Source organism: Dermochelys coriacea, chromosome 2 (genome assembly GCF_009764565.3).
Source record: "Dermochelys coriacea isolate rDerCor1 chromosome 2, rDerCor1.pri.v4, whole genome shotgun sequence".
Lineage (NCBI taxonomy): Eukaryota > Metazoa > Chordata > Testudines > Dermochelyidae > Dermochelys > Dermochelys coriacea.
This window is the reverse complement of record NC_050069.1, coordinates 32,834,021-32,851,498: the sequence shown is the minus strand read 5'-3', so window position 1 is coordinate 32,851,498 and position 17,478 is coordinate 32,834,021. Positions and strand designations below refer to the sequence as shown.

The 17,478-nt window shown below is 38.1% G+C and overlaps 1 protein-coding gene across 3 annotated transcripts in view; it reads right to left on the bottom strand.

Moving 5' to 3' along the window:
- Nucleotides 1-17,478, bottom strand: part of SYBU (syntabulin) — a 54,087-nt gene that overhangs the window by 16,060 nt on the left and 20,549 nt on the right. For all 3 annotated transcript variants that reach the window (XM_038393283.2, XM_038393279.2, XM_038393282.1), the window contains exon 3: nucleotides 15,677-15,874. In XM_038393283.2, the coding sequence (XP_038249211.1) occupies nucleotides 15,677-15,874 (198 nt within the window). The remainder of the gene's footprint in view (nucleotides 1-15,676; nucleotides 15,875-17,478) is intronic.

Below are 17,478 nucleotides of genomic sequence, written 5' to 3'. Positions count from 1 at the left end.
ATCAGAGGAACAGTGGGGGGTGGGGTGGGGGGGAGAAATACCATGGGGAAATAGTTTTACTTTGTGTAATGACTCATCCATTCCCAGTCTCTATTCAAGCCTAAGTTAATTGTATCCAGTTTGCAAATTAATTCCAATTCAGCAGTCTCTCGTTGGAGTCTGTTTTTGAAGCTTTTTTGTTGAAGGATAGCCACTCTTAGGTCTGTGATCGAGTGACCAGAGAGATTGAAGTGTTCTCCAACTGGTTTTTGAATGTTATAATTCTTGACGTCTGATTTGTGTCCATTCATTCTTTTACGTAGAGACTGTCCAGTTTGGCCAATGTACATGGCAGAGGGGCATTGCTGGCACATGATGGCATATATCACATTGGTAGATGCGCAGGTGAACGAGCCTCTGATAGTGTGGCTGATGTGATTAGGCCCTATGATGGTATCCCCTGAATAGATATGTGGACAGAGTTGGCAACGGGCTTTGTTGCAAGGATAGGTTCCTGGGTTAGTGGTTCTGTTGTGTGGTGTGTGGTTGCTGGTGAGTATGTGAATATATGTGAGTATGTATACCTTTTGTATGTTATTCTTATCACTCCTTCAAGCTGAGATGTAGCTGTGAATATGTATAATCTACAGAACTCATTCATGTTGTGGCTCCATAATACTGAATGCATCACAAAGGTCAACCTTGATACTGGGTTTTTCTTACAATCATAAAATGTAACAGTGCTGTAGATAAAACGATACTGACAAAAAAGGCAGGTAGACTTTAAGATGCAAAGCCCTTAATTCTTTGAGCTTACCTGCCTTAATAAAGCATCCAGCTTCTGGTATCAATGAAAGGGCCCCAAAACAAAATGCAGTAAATAATTAATTAAATGAAATAATCTCTCTGCAGATAGCTTTATTTAAAGCCCCCAACGGAGGAGATAGGGCCTGATTGTATAAAAAGGTCAAGTGAAACCATCAGAAGCAGCTAAAGTAGGGGAGAGTGTGTAATTACAGTGGATGCTGCTGGAAGGATTTGGATGTAAAGTTTCAGTAGAATTTATCTTGAAACCTTTTATCTCATAGCTAAATCTGTAATTCTGAGAGCTAATTTTTCACAACAAAGAGTATGTTACTGGTAAATACAAACCCTTCACCTCTTCTACCTAATCGAGCACTGGGCTGCTCTGAGTGTCCCTGCAAGCACAGGGTTGTCCAAAAATCCATTCACTCAATCCAGAAAAAGAAAAGGAGTATTTGTGGCACCTTAGTGGAAATCTGTCAAAATTTGTTAGTCTTTAAGGTGCCACAAATACTCCTTTTCTTTTTGCGAATACAGACTAACACGGCTGCTACTCTCAATCCAGAAAGGAACACTGTCATTAAGATGTAGGGGTGATGGAATGATGAGATGAGGCCCCTCTCCAAAGCCTCAGGTTTCTTTTTAGGTAACCCCCTGAAAAATTATTGGCACCTAGGCCAGGCAATTTGAGAATGTACTCTCTTGCCAGTGTGATGCGGTATACAGGTATCACTAATTGCTTAATGTAGTAATTGTCAGACTTTCCCCATATTACTAACATAATTCTACATAATCAGCACAATTGTGCCATCTCCCTGGAAATAAAGAAGAAAGAGGCAGATTTATCAATCATAACCATCATAAAGGTACCAGCCCACCTCCCTTCTGTTCACTCCAAGGTAACAAACCCCACAACCATGCATGAATGTACCACTCACTTTGTTATACCATGGAGCTGGGAGATTGGGAAATAGGATAGGAGAACAGAGAAAAATGCTACAATACAGGCAATTACCAGTAAGTAATTGTACCTTGTTGCAAGTTATCCCTTCCCACACTGTAAAAAAAGAAAATTCCACAGACAACAGATATGGAAAATACTTGTAACTTACAGCACACATAAAGCATCTGTTAATATTCTGTGTCCAAATAAAACTTTGGATGAAGCAAAGAAGTTGAATTGATTATTGTAACTAAAGATAGACGGAGTCACCAAATGCATATCTCACATGCTTATTGCTAAAGACACAGCAGGTCCTCCAACTGAATGATCCTATCTCCATTTTGGAGGAAGGACAACTGTTGAGAGTGATTGGCCAAGTCAATATGTTTCAGCCATCAAGACACTGGGTCACGGAGATTTGGTTTTCCAGAAGTCCTTTGTGGAAGCAAATTCTGAAAAACTGAAGATGGCAGTTGTGATGGTGAAACAACAAAGAGTTTTGTCTAGTAACTGCAACTAATAACATGTAACAGAAGGAGTCTGAAGGCGAGGTAATTAAGACACTTTAAGAAAGAAAAAATTAAGAGCTCTATTTAGTCTTTTAACAGCAATGTAAAAGTGGTGTCTGCCATTTGATTTGTTACTTCTTCTTTTCAGTACCATTTAACTTATGTCCTTGGTAGCAAACTTGACATCAGATTGGAGTACAAGACAGTGCTGGTGATAGGACAACATATTTCTGGGGGTGAATAATTGCACTGAGCGCATTTCTTCACATCTGGATCCTTCCTTTATTTTTCAGACAATCTCAATCCTGACCACAGGTTCTGTGATCAAAACTGTTTTTCTTTTGTTTTTGATCTTTGCTCATCCTACTTGTTTCCTTTCCCTATCTTGGAAAATCAGGTATGTTATCTCTGTACTAATGCAACCAGAAAACCCTCTCATTAACCAGTCCTCTGCATTGTCATCCAGCTTTTGCTACTGTGGCCTTGATTATACTCTGATTATATATGAGTACACATTATGGGATATCTGGACAATTAACTACACTGTTTGCATATCTCAGCTTGAATACAGAGCACTACCTTTCAGAGTAGCAGCCGTGTTAGTCTGTATCCGTAAAAAGAAAAGGAGTACTTGTGGCACCTTAGAGACTAACAAATTTATTAGAGCATAAGCTTTCGTGAACTACAGCTCAATTCACCTGTGTGTGCTGTAAAACTATTATGTGATATTAATCAATCATATTCCTTCCTGCAACCAGTAGTCACTAGAAACCAAATTGCTGGTATCTTCTGAGTGTGGAAGTATACTGTACAGTCAGAACTAGATTTGAGCTTCTGTATTTCTTAACTATTGTTTTAATCCATTGATTTGCAGAGCATCCACAAGCAGATGTTAAACCAGGCAAACATTATTTCAAATGAATCATTTTTAATTCTATTTAGTATATACTGAAAGGATCCCTCACCTGGAATTCTACATGCCCTAAATATTTTTTCTACTGCTATATATAGTTTGAACTGTGCTGACAATAATTCAACAAGAGACCTCTATGAAATTTCCCTCCTTAGCCTGGGATAAAACCTTTGTCCCAAGGGAGCATTTGCTCCTCAGGCAGAAAGAATTTTGGGAATCTGCTTGTTTAAACAAACAAAAATGCTCTCATAGGCATAGAGAACGAGGAATGAAGCCTCAGTTGGCCAATGAACATTTTAAGTACCCTTCACTAGAAATGTTCAAACTTGGCATCTGAAAAAATATGCTGAGTATATTGCTAATAATACAGCATGGGGCTCAACTTGTACTTGGATATTTTGGACGATACCTTACACTTAATGCAATTTGCTCTGGCAGGGATGATTTCACAGCACACACACAGGGAGCTCCATCTGAGACGGGGAAGTCATTGCAACCCTCCATGCAGTTTGGTCACAGAATTTTAACAAGGGGCTTCTGGAGGCCCCTCCTGCACATCTTTGAGCCTGGCTCTGATAACTAAAGGGAAGACAGGCTGATGTTGGGTTAATGTCATTTAGGTGTTCAGGAAAAAAAGTACAGTACACACACAATACCTACAAACACTTACAAACCATCTTATGTTGAAAGCTTTTAAACAAATCACGTCTAATATGAATCAGATGTTTTTAATTATAACATACATAAAAAAATTAACTCTGTTTGATGTGTTTTCCTTTAGCAAAGAGAAAAACATTGGAATGAGAAATTTATATGGGAAGCAACTAAACTAAATGAATCCACAGTTCCAAGGACAAAGAGCAAGATGTTTTTCATAATCTCATTTAATATTTACCAACTATGAACACACACAATGAAAGCATTAAAAAAAAGCCAATTTTGTTATCACTTCAAATGTCACTTACTGAAACAACAAAGCTGTGGATAAATTGACAATCTTATTTTCAGTCTAATGAAGTCAAGGCAGTTTCTAGATAAAAAGCAATACATCATGGGTTACTACTGCTGTCATATCTTAATTTTTTCTCAACAGAGTATCATTAACTAATAATAATTACAAAGACACCAAGACTGTGCAATTCAGCATATTAATATTTGAGGGTTTACAGTCAGGACCTTTTTTTTTTGGTCAGTTCTACTAAGCACTGTCAGAAAGCTCAATTCCTAGATTTAGAGAGTTAATATCTTACTGACTTAATTCCAAAACTGAGGAAGATAAGAACTACATTGAAATGTCCAACACCTAAAAACAAACAGTCTTAGATCTTCATAACAAATTAAACAAATACTTCAAGGTTTGGGGGGTTTTTTTAAATAAAATCTAATCAAAATTCTTACAAAACTACAAATAAGATGCACTAAAAAATGCCTAAATGTAGCCTTAACTATCCTAGGAGACACAGATAATAGTTACAAAACACACACCTGTGAAAAGTAAGACCCGAGACATGATGGACTCTATTCTCCTGTGTCTGTGTTTGAAAGATTTACAGTAGCATTAGAATAATTTTCCTTATAATTTTTGCTTATATTACTTATTTGCTTGATAAAAATATGAATGTCTTCCAATCTCTCTCTTTTTTTTTAAACTGATTACGTAAAAATTAAAAGTAAATTGTGTGGAGTGTTAATTTAGTAATTTTCAACTCTCTTTTTAATCTTTTCTCAATAGGCTGAGACCTGCATATGGCTCTCTCCTAAAGTTTTTCCAATTTTAACTTTTGAACAGGGGCGGTGGTATTGAGAACATTTCTTAACAACTTTAAGTTGAAGATTTCAAAGTGCTTTAAAACCCGTCACTAATTCACATAAGACGGTGAGGGAGATATTCTGCTCATTTTGCAGATGCTAAACTGAGCCATAGAAAGTAAGGCCTAGATTCACAAAGGTACTTAAGTGCCTAAATCCCAGTTTTAGGTTCTACTGCAATCTACAAAACTCCCACTTAGCTGCCACCTAACCCAATAGATGCCTAAACTCACTGAATGCCTACATGTCTGCAGTAGAAGTTCCCTAGGCTCCTCAGTTTCTAGGAGGACACTCAAGGTGTCCAGACATCCATCTCCCACCTAAGTCCCAAAGCAATCCATGAACAGGGAGAAGATAGGCATTTGTCCACATACCTCGTGAGGGGAGACCCAATCTGGTAGGCATGCTCAGAGGCCACCTACTGGATTGGGTCTCATTCAAAATCTGGCCAGAATAGAAGGACGAAGTGGTTGTGTCAGTGCTACCCACTTTATAACTTTTAGACCAGTGGTTAGAGCACTCACCTGGGATGTGGAGACCCAGGTTCAATTCCTCCTTCTGCCTGAGGGGGAGCATGGATTTAAACAGGGGTCTCCCACCTCTCAGGTGAGTTCTTGAACCACTGAGCTATGCAATATCCTGATGTGGGGCTTCCTCAGTCTTCCCTGTTGAAGCTATTCCATTGTGTATAAATACTTAAAGAGTAACCGGGGCAGAGATAGAGAGAGTGTGACTCACTAGACTTGTGATTAAGGCACCTCCATGGGAGGTGAGAGACCCAGGATCAGGTCTCCATGTTTCAATGACTTTAATTATTTATCCAAAGTAGAAAAACTTCAACAGGAGAGATTGCGGGACCCTCACACCAGAATATCCCAGGATATCAGTGGATCGAGCACTCACCGGGCAAGTAGGAGTCCCCTGTTCAAATCCTTTTTCCCCCTCAGGCAGACAGGGAAATTGAACCTGTGTCTCCCACATCCCAGGTGAGTGCTCTAACCACTGGGCTACAAGTTATAAAATGAGCACCAGCATCCACTTCCTACTCCATTCTCACAAGGCACCTAACTTCTTCTCACAAGAAACAACTTCAGTGCCTAAGACATCTGACTCCAGGAGAGGGGTTCCCAGTAGGCACCACCCTGAAGCCCAGACTTAGATATCTCTTTCTACAAGGGGGCAAGGCTTAAGACATATCCCTCTCATCATAATCTCCCATTGACTAGTTAGATGGCTTCCTGCCTAGAGTGCTTGGGCTTTTGTAGATTGCATTCTAAGGCACCCGTCTCTCCCCATCCATTGTTAGGGTGCCTAGGTGTCTAATTCAGATTCTGTGGTGCACAGTATTGTTCCTGTTTCAGAGTAGCAGCCGTGTTAGTCTGTATCCACAAAAAGAAAAGGAGGACTTGTGGCACCTTAGAGACTAACAAATTTATTTGAGCATAAGCTTTCGTGAGCTACAGCCCACTTCATCGGATGCATTCAGTGGAAAATACAGTGGGGAGATTTATATACACAGCTCACGAAAGCTTATGCTCAAATAAATTTGTTAGTCTCTAAGGTGCTACAAGTCCTCCTTTGCAGTATTGTTCCTGTGATTTCTAGGTGCCTCAAAATTAGGTGTGGCAATGCTGAGCAGCATCACAACACCTAAGTGATTTGCCTGTGGTCACACAGGAAATCAATAGGAGAGCTAGGAATGTAATCCAAATATCAGTAGCCAGTACCTGGGATACACCACTCTACCACTCAACCAATGAGAAAACATTTATCTAATAATCGAGAGTTTTTAGTCTCTCAACCGAAATACACATATTTCAAATACAATAGGATTCATATATATAAGTGGGAAAATACACCCCTAAAAGTTGAACAATCTTCACTAATTTCTCCCTTGTCTGAAAAATAAGAATGATCAAAAACAATTTAGAAAATATAAAGCAATTAAGTATGCACAGGAATACTATGGGGTGGTTAAATAAGTATAAACAAAGGGTATTTAATTATTAACAGTGCAGCATTAAACCAGGATGAGATATTGAGAGAGAAACCATGAAGGATCTGTACAGGGCCAACACTGTCTAGTCCAAGGATTGGCAACCTTTGGCACGCGACCTGTCAGGGAAATCTGCTGACGGGCCAGGAGAGTTTGTTTACCTGCAGTGTCCACAGGTTAGGCCGATCGCAGTTCCCACTGGCCACGGTTCACCGTTCCAGGCCAATGGGGGCTGTGGGAAGGGGCGGCCAGCATATCCCTCGGCCTGCGCCGCTTCCCGCAGTTTCCACTGGCTGTTCCGGCCAGTGGGAGCTGCGATCGGGCGAACCTGCAGATGTTGCAGGTAAACAAACCATCCCGGCCTGCCAGCGGATTTCCCTGATGGGCTGCATGCCAAAGGTTGTCGATCCCTGGTCTAGTCATTCCAATAAATTACTAATTATTAATAAACACATAATAAACAGAAACTGTAAATTGACGAAGTTTGCAGATGCTACCAAATTTGGAGGCAGTTCGTCAACACAACTGGGACCAAAGAAGATTACAAAACAATTTTGGGAATTTAGATATTAGGTCGTAATTATCCCGATAGGATTTAATTTGGATTTGAAAGAGTGAGAAAGAAATCACATCTGGAAGAACAAAGCTGGACAACACTAACTGGAAAGTAACATGGAGTGGGATTTGGGATGGAAGCAGAGACTACAGAGGCAACACGTTAATCAACTAAGGGTGTAATGCTTGTTCCAAGGGTTTTGATGGCATGAGTTAAGAAAATCAGTGTTCTAATCCTGACCATGACAATAATTTATCTTTTTTACCTCAAGTTTCCCCAACTACATATACTTAAAAAGGTACTCTGAGAATTAGTGTTCAAAATGTTGCATATATAAGGGCCTACTGCATGTGAGAAAAATAAGGAAGTCATTAATCAATCTTGATTAAGCACCACTTGGAACACAATATAAACCCAGCAACCTTGTTGAAAAGGCATCAATAAACTGCAAGAAAACCAAAAGACAACAATAATAACAACAGGTTTCAGAGTAGCAGCGTGTTAGTCTGTATTCGCAAAAAGAAAAGGAGTACTTGTGGCACCTTAGAGACTAACAAATTTATTAGAGCATAAGCTTTCGTGAGCTATGCATCCGATGAAGTGAGCTGTAGCTCACGAAAGCTTATGCTCTAATAAATTTGTTAGTCTCTAAGGTGCCACAAGTACTCCTTTTCTTTTTAATAATAACAACAGAATTAGATAGCATGGTTTATGAAGAGAGATTAAAGGAATTTAATTTGTACATTCTAAGGCAACAGATGACATGATTGCAGAAAAGTAACAAAAAATTAATGAAAAATTCAGATTGTTATGGGTGGTATTGCATGACCAATGATTTAAAATGAAAGCTGAGCTCAGTGGGAACAAAATGGGAAAATCTTGCTGGACCTGGCACAGAATTCTTTTAATGGAATTAGGGATTCAGCAAGCTATTTCAAACATTTGCTGAGCTGACAGAGACTATAATTTAAAAGCACAGCATAATTACAAAAACAAATTTTCCTGAAGGAGGATTTATTACGGCCTCTTTCATATGCACAATATTTCTCTTATGAAGGCAAAACAGACTGAAGACAGCAGAAAACAGCCAGGAAAAGTAGATGGCAAAAGCTTCAATTAAGTAAATATACAAACTGCAAAGCACATTCAAGGTCAACCTTTAACATATTTTAAAATAAATGCAGGCTGTGTGCAGTGTGTATGGCATCAGTTTCATTGTTTTTGTTTGGCTCAGATGTCATATTGGATTGGTGTAGAAAAAAGAGCCCTTGGTGTCCATTAAAGTAGGATTTTTGCCCAAGGAAATATAGCTTTTCCCATCCTCCACCTGCCCCTGTTTTTTTCCAAAACTTGAATCACACAATGATTATCTTAAAAATACCAAGAAGCATGTATTGTATCTACTGTATGTTGAGCCACAGCTGAAATCCTTTTTTGAAAGTGGAGGGAGCCTAAAACCTATGATTTGGCCATTACTGTCTCAATGGCAGCTTAATAACATTAACAGTTCCATTCTGATCCAGGACAGTTTTATTCTTCTTGTTTAATGCTATTGTGTAACATAATATTCCCTAGCTGGTTGGAACTAGTGAAAACCTTTTATGTAGAATTAAACTTTTACTTATCCAGGCCATATCTAGTAAAATAGGCTTCTGCAGACTTTTCTGCAGAAATACAAAACTTTTAAAGCTTAAAGTGCACTTTGCTGTTACTTCATATTGCATGCTGGAAAAAAATATTTCTTGAACAAAGATGAAGCTAGCTATCCTATAATTGCTGCTGCAAGCTACCTAGTATTGATGTAGAAAATGTGATCAAAATGTAAGTATATAAAAACAGAAGTAAAAGAATACTTTAATCTTTGACTTCCAATAGGACTTAGTTGCTTAGGTGCTTTGGACATTTTTACTCAAAGCATTTTCAAAAGTAGCATTTATTTAGTAAAGTAAACAAATAGCAGTGACCTCTCATTTTGCAAAGAAAACAGTTGTGGGTAAAATTTGTCTGCTGGATGCACAAGGTGGCTCTTAACTCTTATATACTGAAAACCATTCAATATTCCTTTAAATAGTCAACTATGGAGAAAGTGTGTCAGTCTGGTGGTTAATATTGTGTAACATGAATAGTTAAATCATTTTTGTAATCTTTTTCTTTTTGATAAATAAACATTTAAAGTAAGAGACTGCAATATAAAAATGGCCGTGTCAGAAAAAACGTGTATAAGTGACATACAAGCCTAAACACCATTTACTTTCAATGGGAATTAGGCTCCTAAATCACTTAGACACTTTTGAATATTTTACCCTAAGTTCCCACAGCCCAGATTTGGGAACAGTCAAGAGTACAGCCTCATACCAAAACACTGTATCTTTTTCTTTTGAAGAGCAATGTGTATCTTAATTTTTCTGTGGAATATATTTTCACACTGGTGTATCCATGGAGACGGAGCCTTTAATAACTCCTTGCGTTAGCAGGTCAAGTAAGCAAATCTACACAGCGCCATAGCAACAGACGTGAAAGTAAAATCGAGCTTATGCAGCAGGGCTCTTTTCATGCAGCATATTAACTGAAAGCACTAGCTGGCTTTATGAATGGACATCGTCCATTTTGAGAAGGGACAAAATGCAAGGAAAGGAAACAAGCTAAAAAGAGCAATGTCAAAAAACATTTGTTTTACAAAATATTTGCTAGCTAGACAATTTGGTGGACAGGACCTGACAAACTTTATCATTCTGCATCTGGTTTTGAAGTCCATGTTACAGCTAGGAAAACTTTTTTGGCCAAAACATTTTTTCACCAAAAAATGCAGTTTGGAAACATTTCGCGAATTGGTAAAATAATGACGACAGTTAGATCCCACAGTCCAGTGGTTAGGGCATTCATCTGAGATATGGGAAACCTAGGTTTGAATCTCCACTCTAGAACAGGGACTTATACCTACATCTCCTTCCCCTCAACAGAATGCCCTACCTACTAAGAAATCAGCTATTCTGAGGTGTGTCTGCCCCAATCTCTCTGTTAAAGCTGTTCCAGTTTTGTATAAACAACTGAATAATCAGTTATTTTCACAGCTCTACATCCACACACGAATCAGAGAGAACAACAGGAGAAAATTCTATGGGGAATGAACTTTAGATGACATTATGTTTCAACTTAGGGCTGTTTCTGTTGTGTTCACTATTGGGGTGCACATAATCTTTTAAAGAAGTATGGCATATGTTGGAGCTCTCTCTCTTTTTACTGCAAAGCAGACATTCTAAAAAGCAGGTAGGAAGTCCCCAGAAATCATGATCAGTTGACTAGTATACATGTTGTTCTCGTCCAAATATTGAGCACAGTAAGAAATCTGGTGCTCAAGATAAACATAACACAGATGGGCTTGACTCAGTGAACCTGGAATTCACTCATCTCTAATACTCTCAGACTCCCCTAATCATTACACCACTATTTGTGAATACAACCACATCAGCAAAACATCAGCAAATGCCTTATTTACATTAGTAAACAATTTTTCATAGGAATGTTCCAACTGAAATTGAACAAGTGAGAAGACACCGACCTCAAAAGAACAAAAAACCTGCCAATGTTCTTAATAAAATTTTCATGTGACTTACAGAATTTAGAGATGGGACTTATCAGATGTCTTGTAGGACATTCTCCTGTCAGAACTGTTCTCTGCAACACATTTTCTATTGTTTTTTATTATTGAGAAAATCAGTGACACTCAAAATAGGATTAATGAATCCTGAGATGAAAAGGGTCATGACGCTTTGCCAGGCAAGCTAATGTGGATTAATGCCATAGTACTTATTGCCAGTATCTCCTCATCCTTCGTGAAAGACTCAGTGCAAATTTTAAATTCTAACACACGCACTCATCTGTGTGTTGTGCAATTTCTTTTGAATGAGGGGTATTGGTTTCCTTTTTCAAACTGGTTTGGAAATTCTTCTGTAATAACACTTGTTTGAACCACATGTAGTGCACAATCAATACATTATAAATTGATATGAATAAGTAACATTTCTAAGCATACAAAACTTTCAGTCACAGGTTTATCACAATGCAGCAACAATGCACTGGAAGATTAAGAGTGGTTCACTAGGCAGACAACATAAATTATGAATGGATTGTTAAAACTTACATTTTTATTAGACAAGAGTCACAGAAGATTTACTACAATACCCTAGTGTCTTATGCTCCAGGAACTGATCCCACGTTGCATTTGATTTTTTCAAAGTGTAGGAAGGAGAGAGAAACTGATAATGTCAGAGCAACAAAAAAATTGTTGGACAACAGCATGGGAACAGGCTAGGGAAGTCCCAAGAGCACAATCTAACCACTATCCCACACTGAGATTTCTGGAATTATCTAAATATTTGCTTGAGTGTTACATCTGGAATAAAGGATTTCCCTGGCAAATAATGACAAAAACAATGGACAAATGCCCAGTAAGGTGGCAGTATGATACACATATATAATTACATAAGATTAGCTCAGCACATATCTATAAATTAAGGTGATGTTAGGGGTGGTTTATTTGTAGCTCCCCCTAAGCAACCACTGTTATGCTACTCTTCTGTGTAAATCCTATACAGATATTAACTTCATAAAACCAGTGAGAATTGTTGGGAAAAGAGGAATGATGTTATTTATATATTTAATTAAAATATCTTTTCAAATGGCTGGGAACCATCAAGCTGTACATACAAGTAGTTTATGTAATCACATGGACTTATTCCTGTTACCCTCATACTTCCTTCTACTTCCCTCTTATTGTTTCTTCATCACACTCTAATAAATTTGTTAGTCTCAAAGTTGTCATAAGTACTCCTTTTCTTTTCACTGTATATTGTGTTCAATTACATTATGAGTTTCTTAGGATAGGGGCCATATCTCCCTGTGTGAGAGAATCAGCAGAAACTCTTGCACAGACAGGGTATAGGGAGTGGACCTGCCTCACACCAAGAGAGAGACGGGAAAAGCAGAGCTAAACAAGTATTGCCTCAATCCCCACAGGCAGAGGGAAGGGAGTGGAGCTCAACTATCTCTCTCCATTTCAAGAATATTTTCTCCTGCCAGTTAGGAAGAGATTTCAATAACATTCCACCAAGAAAGGTGTGGTGTGGTTGGTGAGAGGAGCTTGAAAATACTTTCTTTGGCACAGGAAACCAAGAATCAAGTACCACCTCAACTACTGCCTCTCGCACAGTGGAGATCTGGCACGTCACAAAGGCTGATGTGCTTGAGCTCTCAGGACAAGGGTTACAACCTTACTAGAGTAGCAGCCGTGTTAGTCTGTATTCGCAAAAAGAAAAGGAGTACTTGTGGCACCTTAGAGACTAACAAATTTATTAGAGCATAAGCTTTCGTGAGCTACAGCAAATGCATCCGATGAAGTGAGCTGTAGCTCACGAAAGCTTATGCTCTAACAACCTTACTAGAGGAACACAGATTGTGAACTCACCTATGTACTGACCCTGACAGCCACAAAATAAGCAATCTGCCTGCATGAAGAAGGCAATCGTAATGAGGACAAAATAATGTTTCTCCAGAATGAATGGGTGGGGATCTCAAAGATATAAATATGGAGAAAACATGTGTTCTTGTTGCTCAAAGGACTATCACAATTAAAAAAGTAGTTTATTTAAATATGCAAAGCAAGCCAGTCTGCAAAGACTTATCTCAAATGGAGTCAGCTTCTTGTTGTTAGTAAGAGACTATCAACTTTATGTCATACTATAATGCACATGTAATAATTTTAAACAACAAAATTAGTTAATGTGTCAAGTAACTTAATAATTTTACATGTACAGGGGCCTTTACAAAAAAGATTTCCAAAGTGCTCTACAAATATTACCTTTGGCTATATTCATATCCATATAACTTTCACTCAACAGACTGTATTTTTCTTGCAGCTTTAACCGACTCATGTGCTCTACTCACTCTACTCCAAACAACCCCACCACAGTAGGGCACTTGATTTAAACAAAACAAAACACAACACACAAACATGTCCAGTAGAAATGTTTCTTTCTCTCCCCCGCAAACAAATTTTACACAGCTCCATGAAGCCACAGTCGTGATGATACTTAGTCCTGGCCCAGCATAAAGTTAAAGGTCCAATATCTCATGAGCCACCTGGGTTAGATATAAAAACCCCAGAATGTTAGAAAGACAAGAATTTCCTTTTCCAATAGTAACAGGCATTTTGTCTTCAGCTTTTGTAGACTGCAAGATCTGTAAAATCATGACATCACGATGTGATAGTAGGGCTGTTCTAGAGATCTCTAAAATCAGTTATAATTTTCCTTTTCTTATAAGGCCAGTAAAGTTTAATTCAAGGCACGAAGGCCTCTGGCTAGGGTTTTTTTCTTTAAACTCATTAAAACAATTTCCAAAATTGTTTTAATAAGTTTAAAGAAAAACAAATTAAAAGTGTGGCTTAACAAGATTGTAATGACATGAGAAAAGCTTTGAATGACTCGCTCAGTTCACTTATGGCACAAAATGGTTATATTATACATAATCACTTTGCTCTCAGAAAGAACTGCAGCTGCCTTCAGGGGAGAACATTGTAGTTGTTTAAGAGCACCTCAACCCAACAATCTAAGATAGGAAGAAAATGAATTATCATATCTAGTTGGAACTGTAGGTGGAATTTAAAATAGAAGATACCTTCCCAAACTGGAATCTGGGAGTTCACCTGAGCTAGTCCACCCTGATGCTTTGCAATAAGTACCTAGGGCTTGATTTTAAGTCCACTGTAGTAAATGGGAAAGCTCCCATTAGGGTGACTAGATGTCCCGATTTTATAAGGACGGTCCGATATTTGGGGCTTTTTCTTATATAGAGGCCTATTACCCCCCACTCCCTGTCCTGATTTTTCACACTGGTCACCCTAGCTCCCATTGACTTTAATGGTGCAGGGACGGTTGGGTCCTTAGAAATCTTTAATGAACGTAAGTGATCAGAGACTTCATTTTAACCCTCAATTGAGAGATATCACCTTGGGATGCAGAGTGCCCTCTAAAACCATGTTAGGTAATTGATTCAGAGCTCAAAAGGAACAAACCTTGTCTACTGAATCATCAACTCCACTTATTAGAGTAAAAAGAATGAGGTGTACTTGTCTCTAAGGTGCCACAAGTACTCCTCGGTTCTTTTTGCTGATACAGACTAACACGGCTACTACTCTGAAACTTATTAGAGTGTAACAGTACAGCTAAAACATTTCGCCGTTCGGTAAAAAACTCATACTAACAATTATGTTTAACTCTCAACTCCACAATGGAAAAAATGAAGAAAACAAGCCCTTTGAAAAGGCAAACACAAAAAAGCAATTTAAAAAGGAGGTAAACAGTAGTGATGCATAACATTCCCCATATCCCAATTTCCCTTACGTGGGATCTCACATAATCCTCATACCAAGGACCATGTGGTCCAATGATGTTCACACTTATTAAATCTATTATTTCACTTTTTATTAAGCTCAAGTTAGTGTCTGAAAACAATAGTAGCCAAATTACTCTCTTAGATGTACACATAAAGCTCTCATTAAAATCAAACCCACCCAGATGCACACATTTGAGGGTGCACTTATGAGCAAAGGGACAGATATTTAAAGGTATTTAGGCACCTAAATATACAGATAGGTGCCTAGCTGAATGTTTGAAAACAACTGGAGTTAGGCACCTAGGCAATTTTGAAAATCCCCCTAGGTTTCAATCTGAATCTTGAGATGCCGAAATTTCTTTAAAAATCTGGTCTAAAGAGACTTGATACGTAAAAAAAAACATGTGTTGAAAGAAGTTAAGCAAAGCTCCTTCTATCACAGTCCCAGAATGATTTATAGGAATGTGTCACATAGGAAGAAAAACAAAAATATGTGCAACTTCTACCCAGAAAAATTTGCATTTCAGCACATTTCACATCACATCGAGTCTTAAAAAAATTCTATCAAGGTCTCAAATTGTTATGTTGTCACTAAAAAGATACACTACTTACTGCTGTTCAAATCTTGCAATTAATCATATATAAAGGGACCAGTTGTTTTTTTGTTCACCGGCTACATAAACAAAATCCTCTGTGCTGCTTGATGAGAACTTTTAAATACATTCTACATATTGAAGAGAAATTAACAAAATGAAACAATCTAAAATGTACTTACCTGGTTTTACAAGGTTTGTCTTTGTTTCCTTCTTATATCGTGCAGACTGTGGGTTTCCTTCCCCCACCATTCCAGCATTACATTTCTTTTTGGTATAGTCTCCATCACTGCCTGTACAAAAACTAATTGGACTGTTTCCAGCATCAGAAGGAGTCTTAACGGGAGATACTGATTGGCTACTAGGGCAGCCAGTGTCATCTGAAAAGACAAAAAATGAACATAAGATTTGTTAACTAATAAGTAAAATGAAGATGGCAGAAAACTTTTGGACTATACCACACACAAATCAGAAACAGCATTCTCTAAGACACACAACTTGTGCACAAAGACAAGGCCCATTTTGTTCCTGCATTCCTGCACCCAAGAGATGAACGCACCATTTTGTAGGTGCAATATGGTTCTTGGATACCTAAGTGTTATAAAATGCCACTGTAAATATTTGTTTCCATAATTCTGTGAAAGTACAAAATTAGAGAGAAAAGGAGTATTTGTGGCACCTTAGAGACTAACAAATTTATCTGAGCATAAGCTTTCGTGAGCTAAAGCTCACTTCATCGGATGCATTTGAATGCATCGGATGAAGTGAGCTGTAACTCACGAAAGCTTATGCTCAAATAAATTTGTTAGTCTCTAAGGTGCCACAAGTACTCCTTTTCTTTTTGCGAATACAGACTAACACGGCTGCTACTCTGAAACCTACAAAATCAGAGATAACTTCTGAAAACCCAGAACCAAGATTAACCTCCTCTTACTCAGCATGGTAATGGAATATTATAACATGAAGTATACAAATTCAAAAATGTGTTAAAATAAGAATTGATTTGTGTGCATGTGTCATATATAGCCAAGTTCTGACTGCGCACCTCCCGTATGAATGTAACTATGGGCCAAGAGTGAGAATGAGGCAGCTTTTTCCCCACAGATCCTTCGTACCAGAACTACAGAAGGGCCTTCAAGTCCAAGGGCATAAGCTGTGTGGCTACAGCTGACCAGATTGAGAGTGCACTATCAACACAGACCCGTTTTGGTGACAGTATGTCCTACTGACTACACAATAGTCTAAGGCCTTAACACACTTTGCTAGAATGCAATTCAATGCACATACCAAATACTCTGGACGACTCATTTATTTGGGTCTCTCACGCACACTTGTCTACAGCAAAACATCACTGCATATAATATAATGTATACTGTTAATTTTAATTATTTACTATATTGTACAATGCATCTATGGTTGCTTAAGTATTTTGGTTGGGCATTTTTGTCTCTGTGATGGATAATTACACCTGAAATATTTGTTTTGCTTTGGTGTTTTTCTGGGTTTTTTACTGAGCAACTCTAGTATTTTATTATCCTATAAATATCTACAATATGATAAGCAAACTGATCCAGAATATTCATTCATTAGATTGCTTCAATCAATCGATATGCATGAAATTCAGAAATGTAATTATCATTTTACTGAAACCAGTAAACATGCCTCAGCATAAATTATTTTTCTTTGAAAGCAACTTTTTTCATTTTTCGTTTCCAGAAAGTGGCTGTCTGATACCTGGCACTAAAACTGCTGCACCATATGAACAGTACTTCTGTGTAAACCAGCATTAGTGTGCATAAGCATTAGGTTTCATCTCTTGGAGATACAGAAATGGTGCTTTATTCAAAGTTGTACAAACACAATAAAACTACTAGCACCCAAATACAAGTCATAGTAAAAAGGTACCCAGTACAGATAGTCAAACATATTTAAGAAAAAAATCCTTCCTACGGCTATTTGAATGCCTCCTGAATGCTCACCTCTT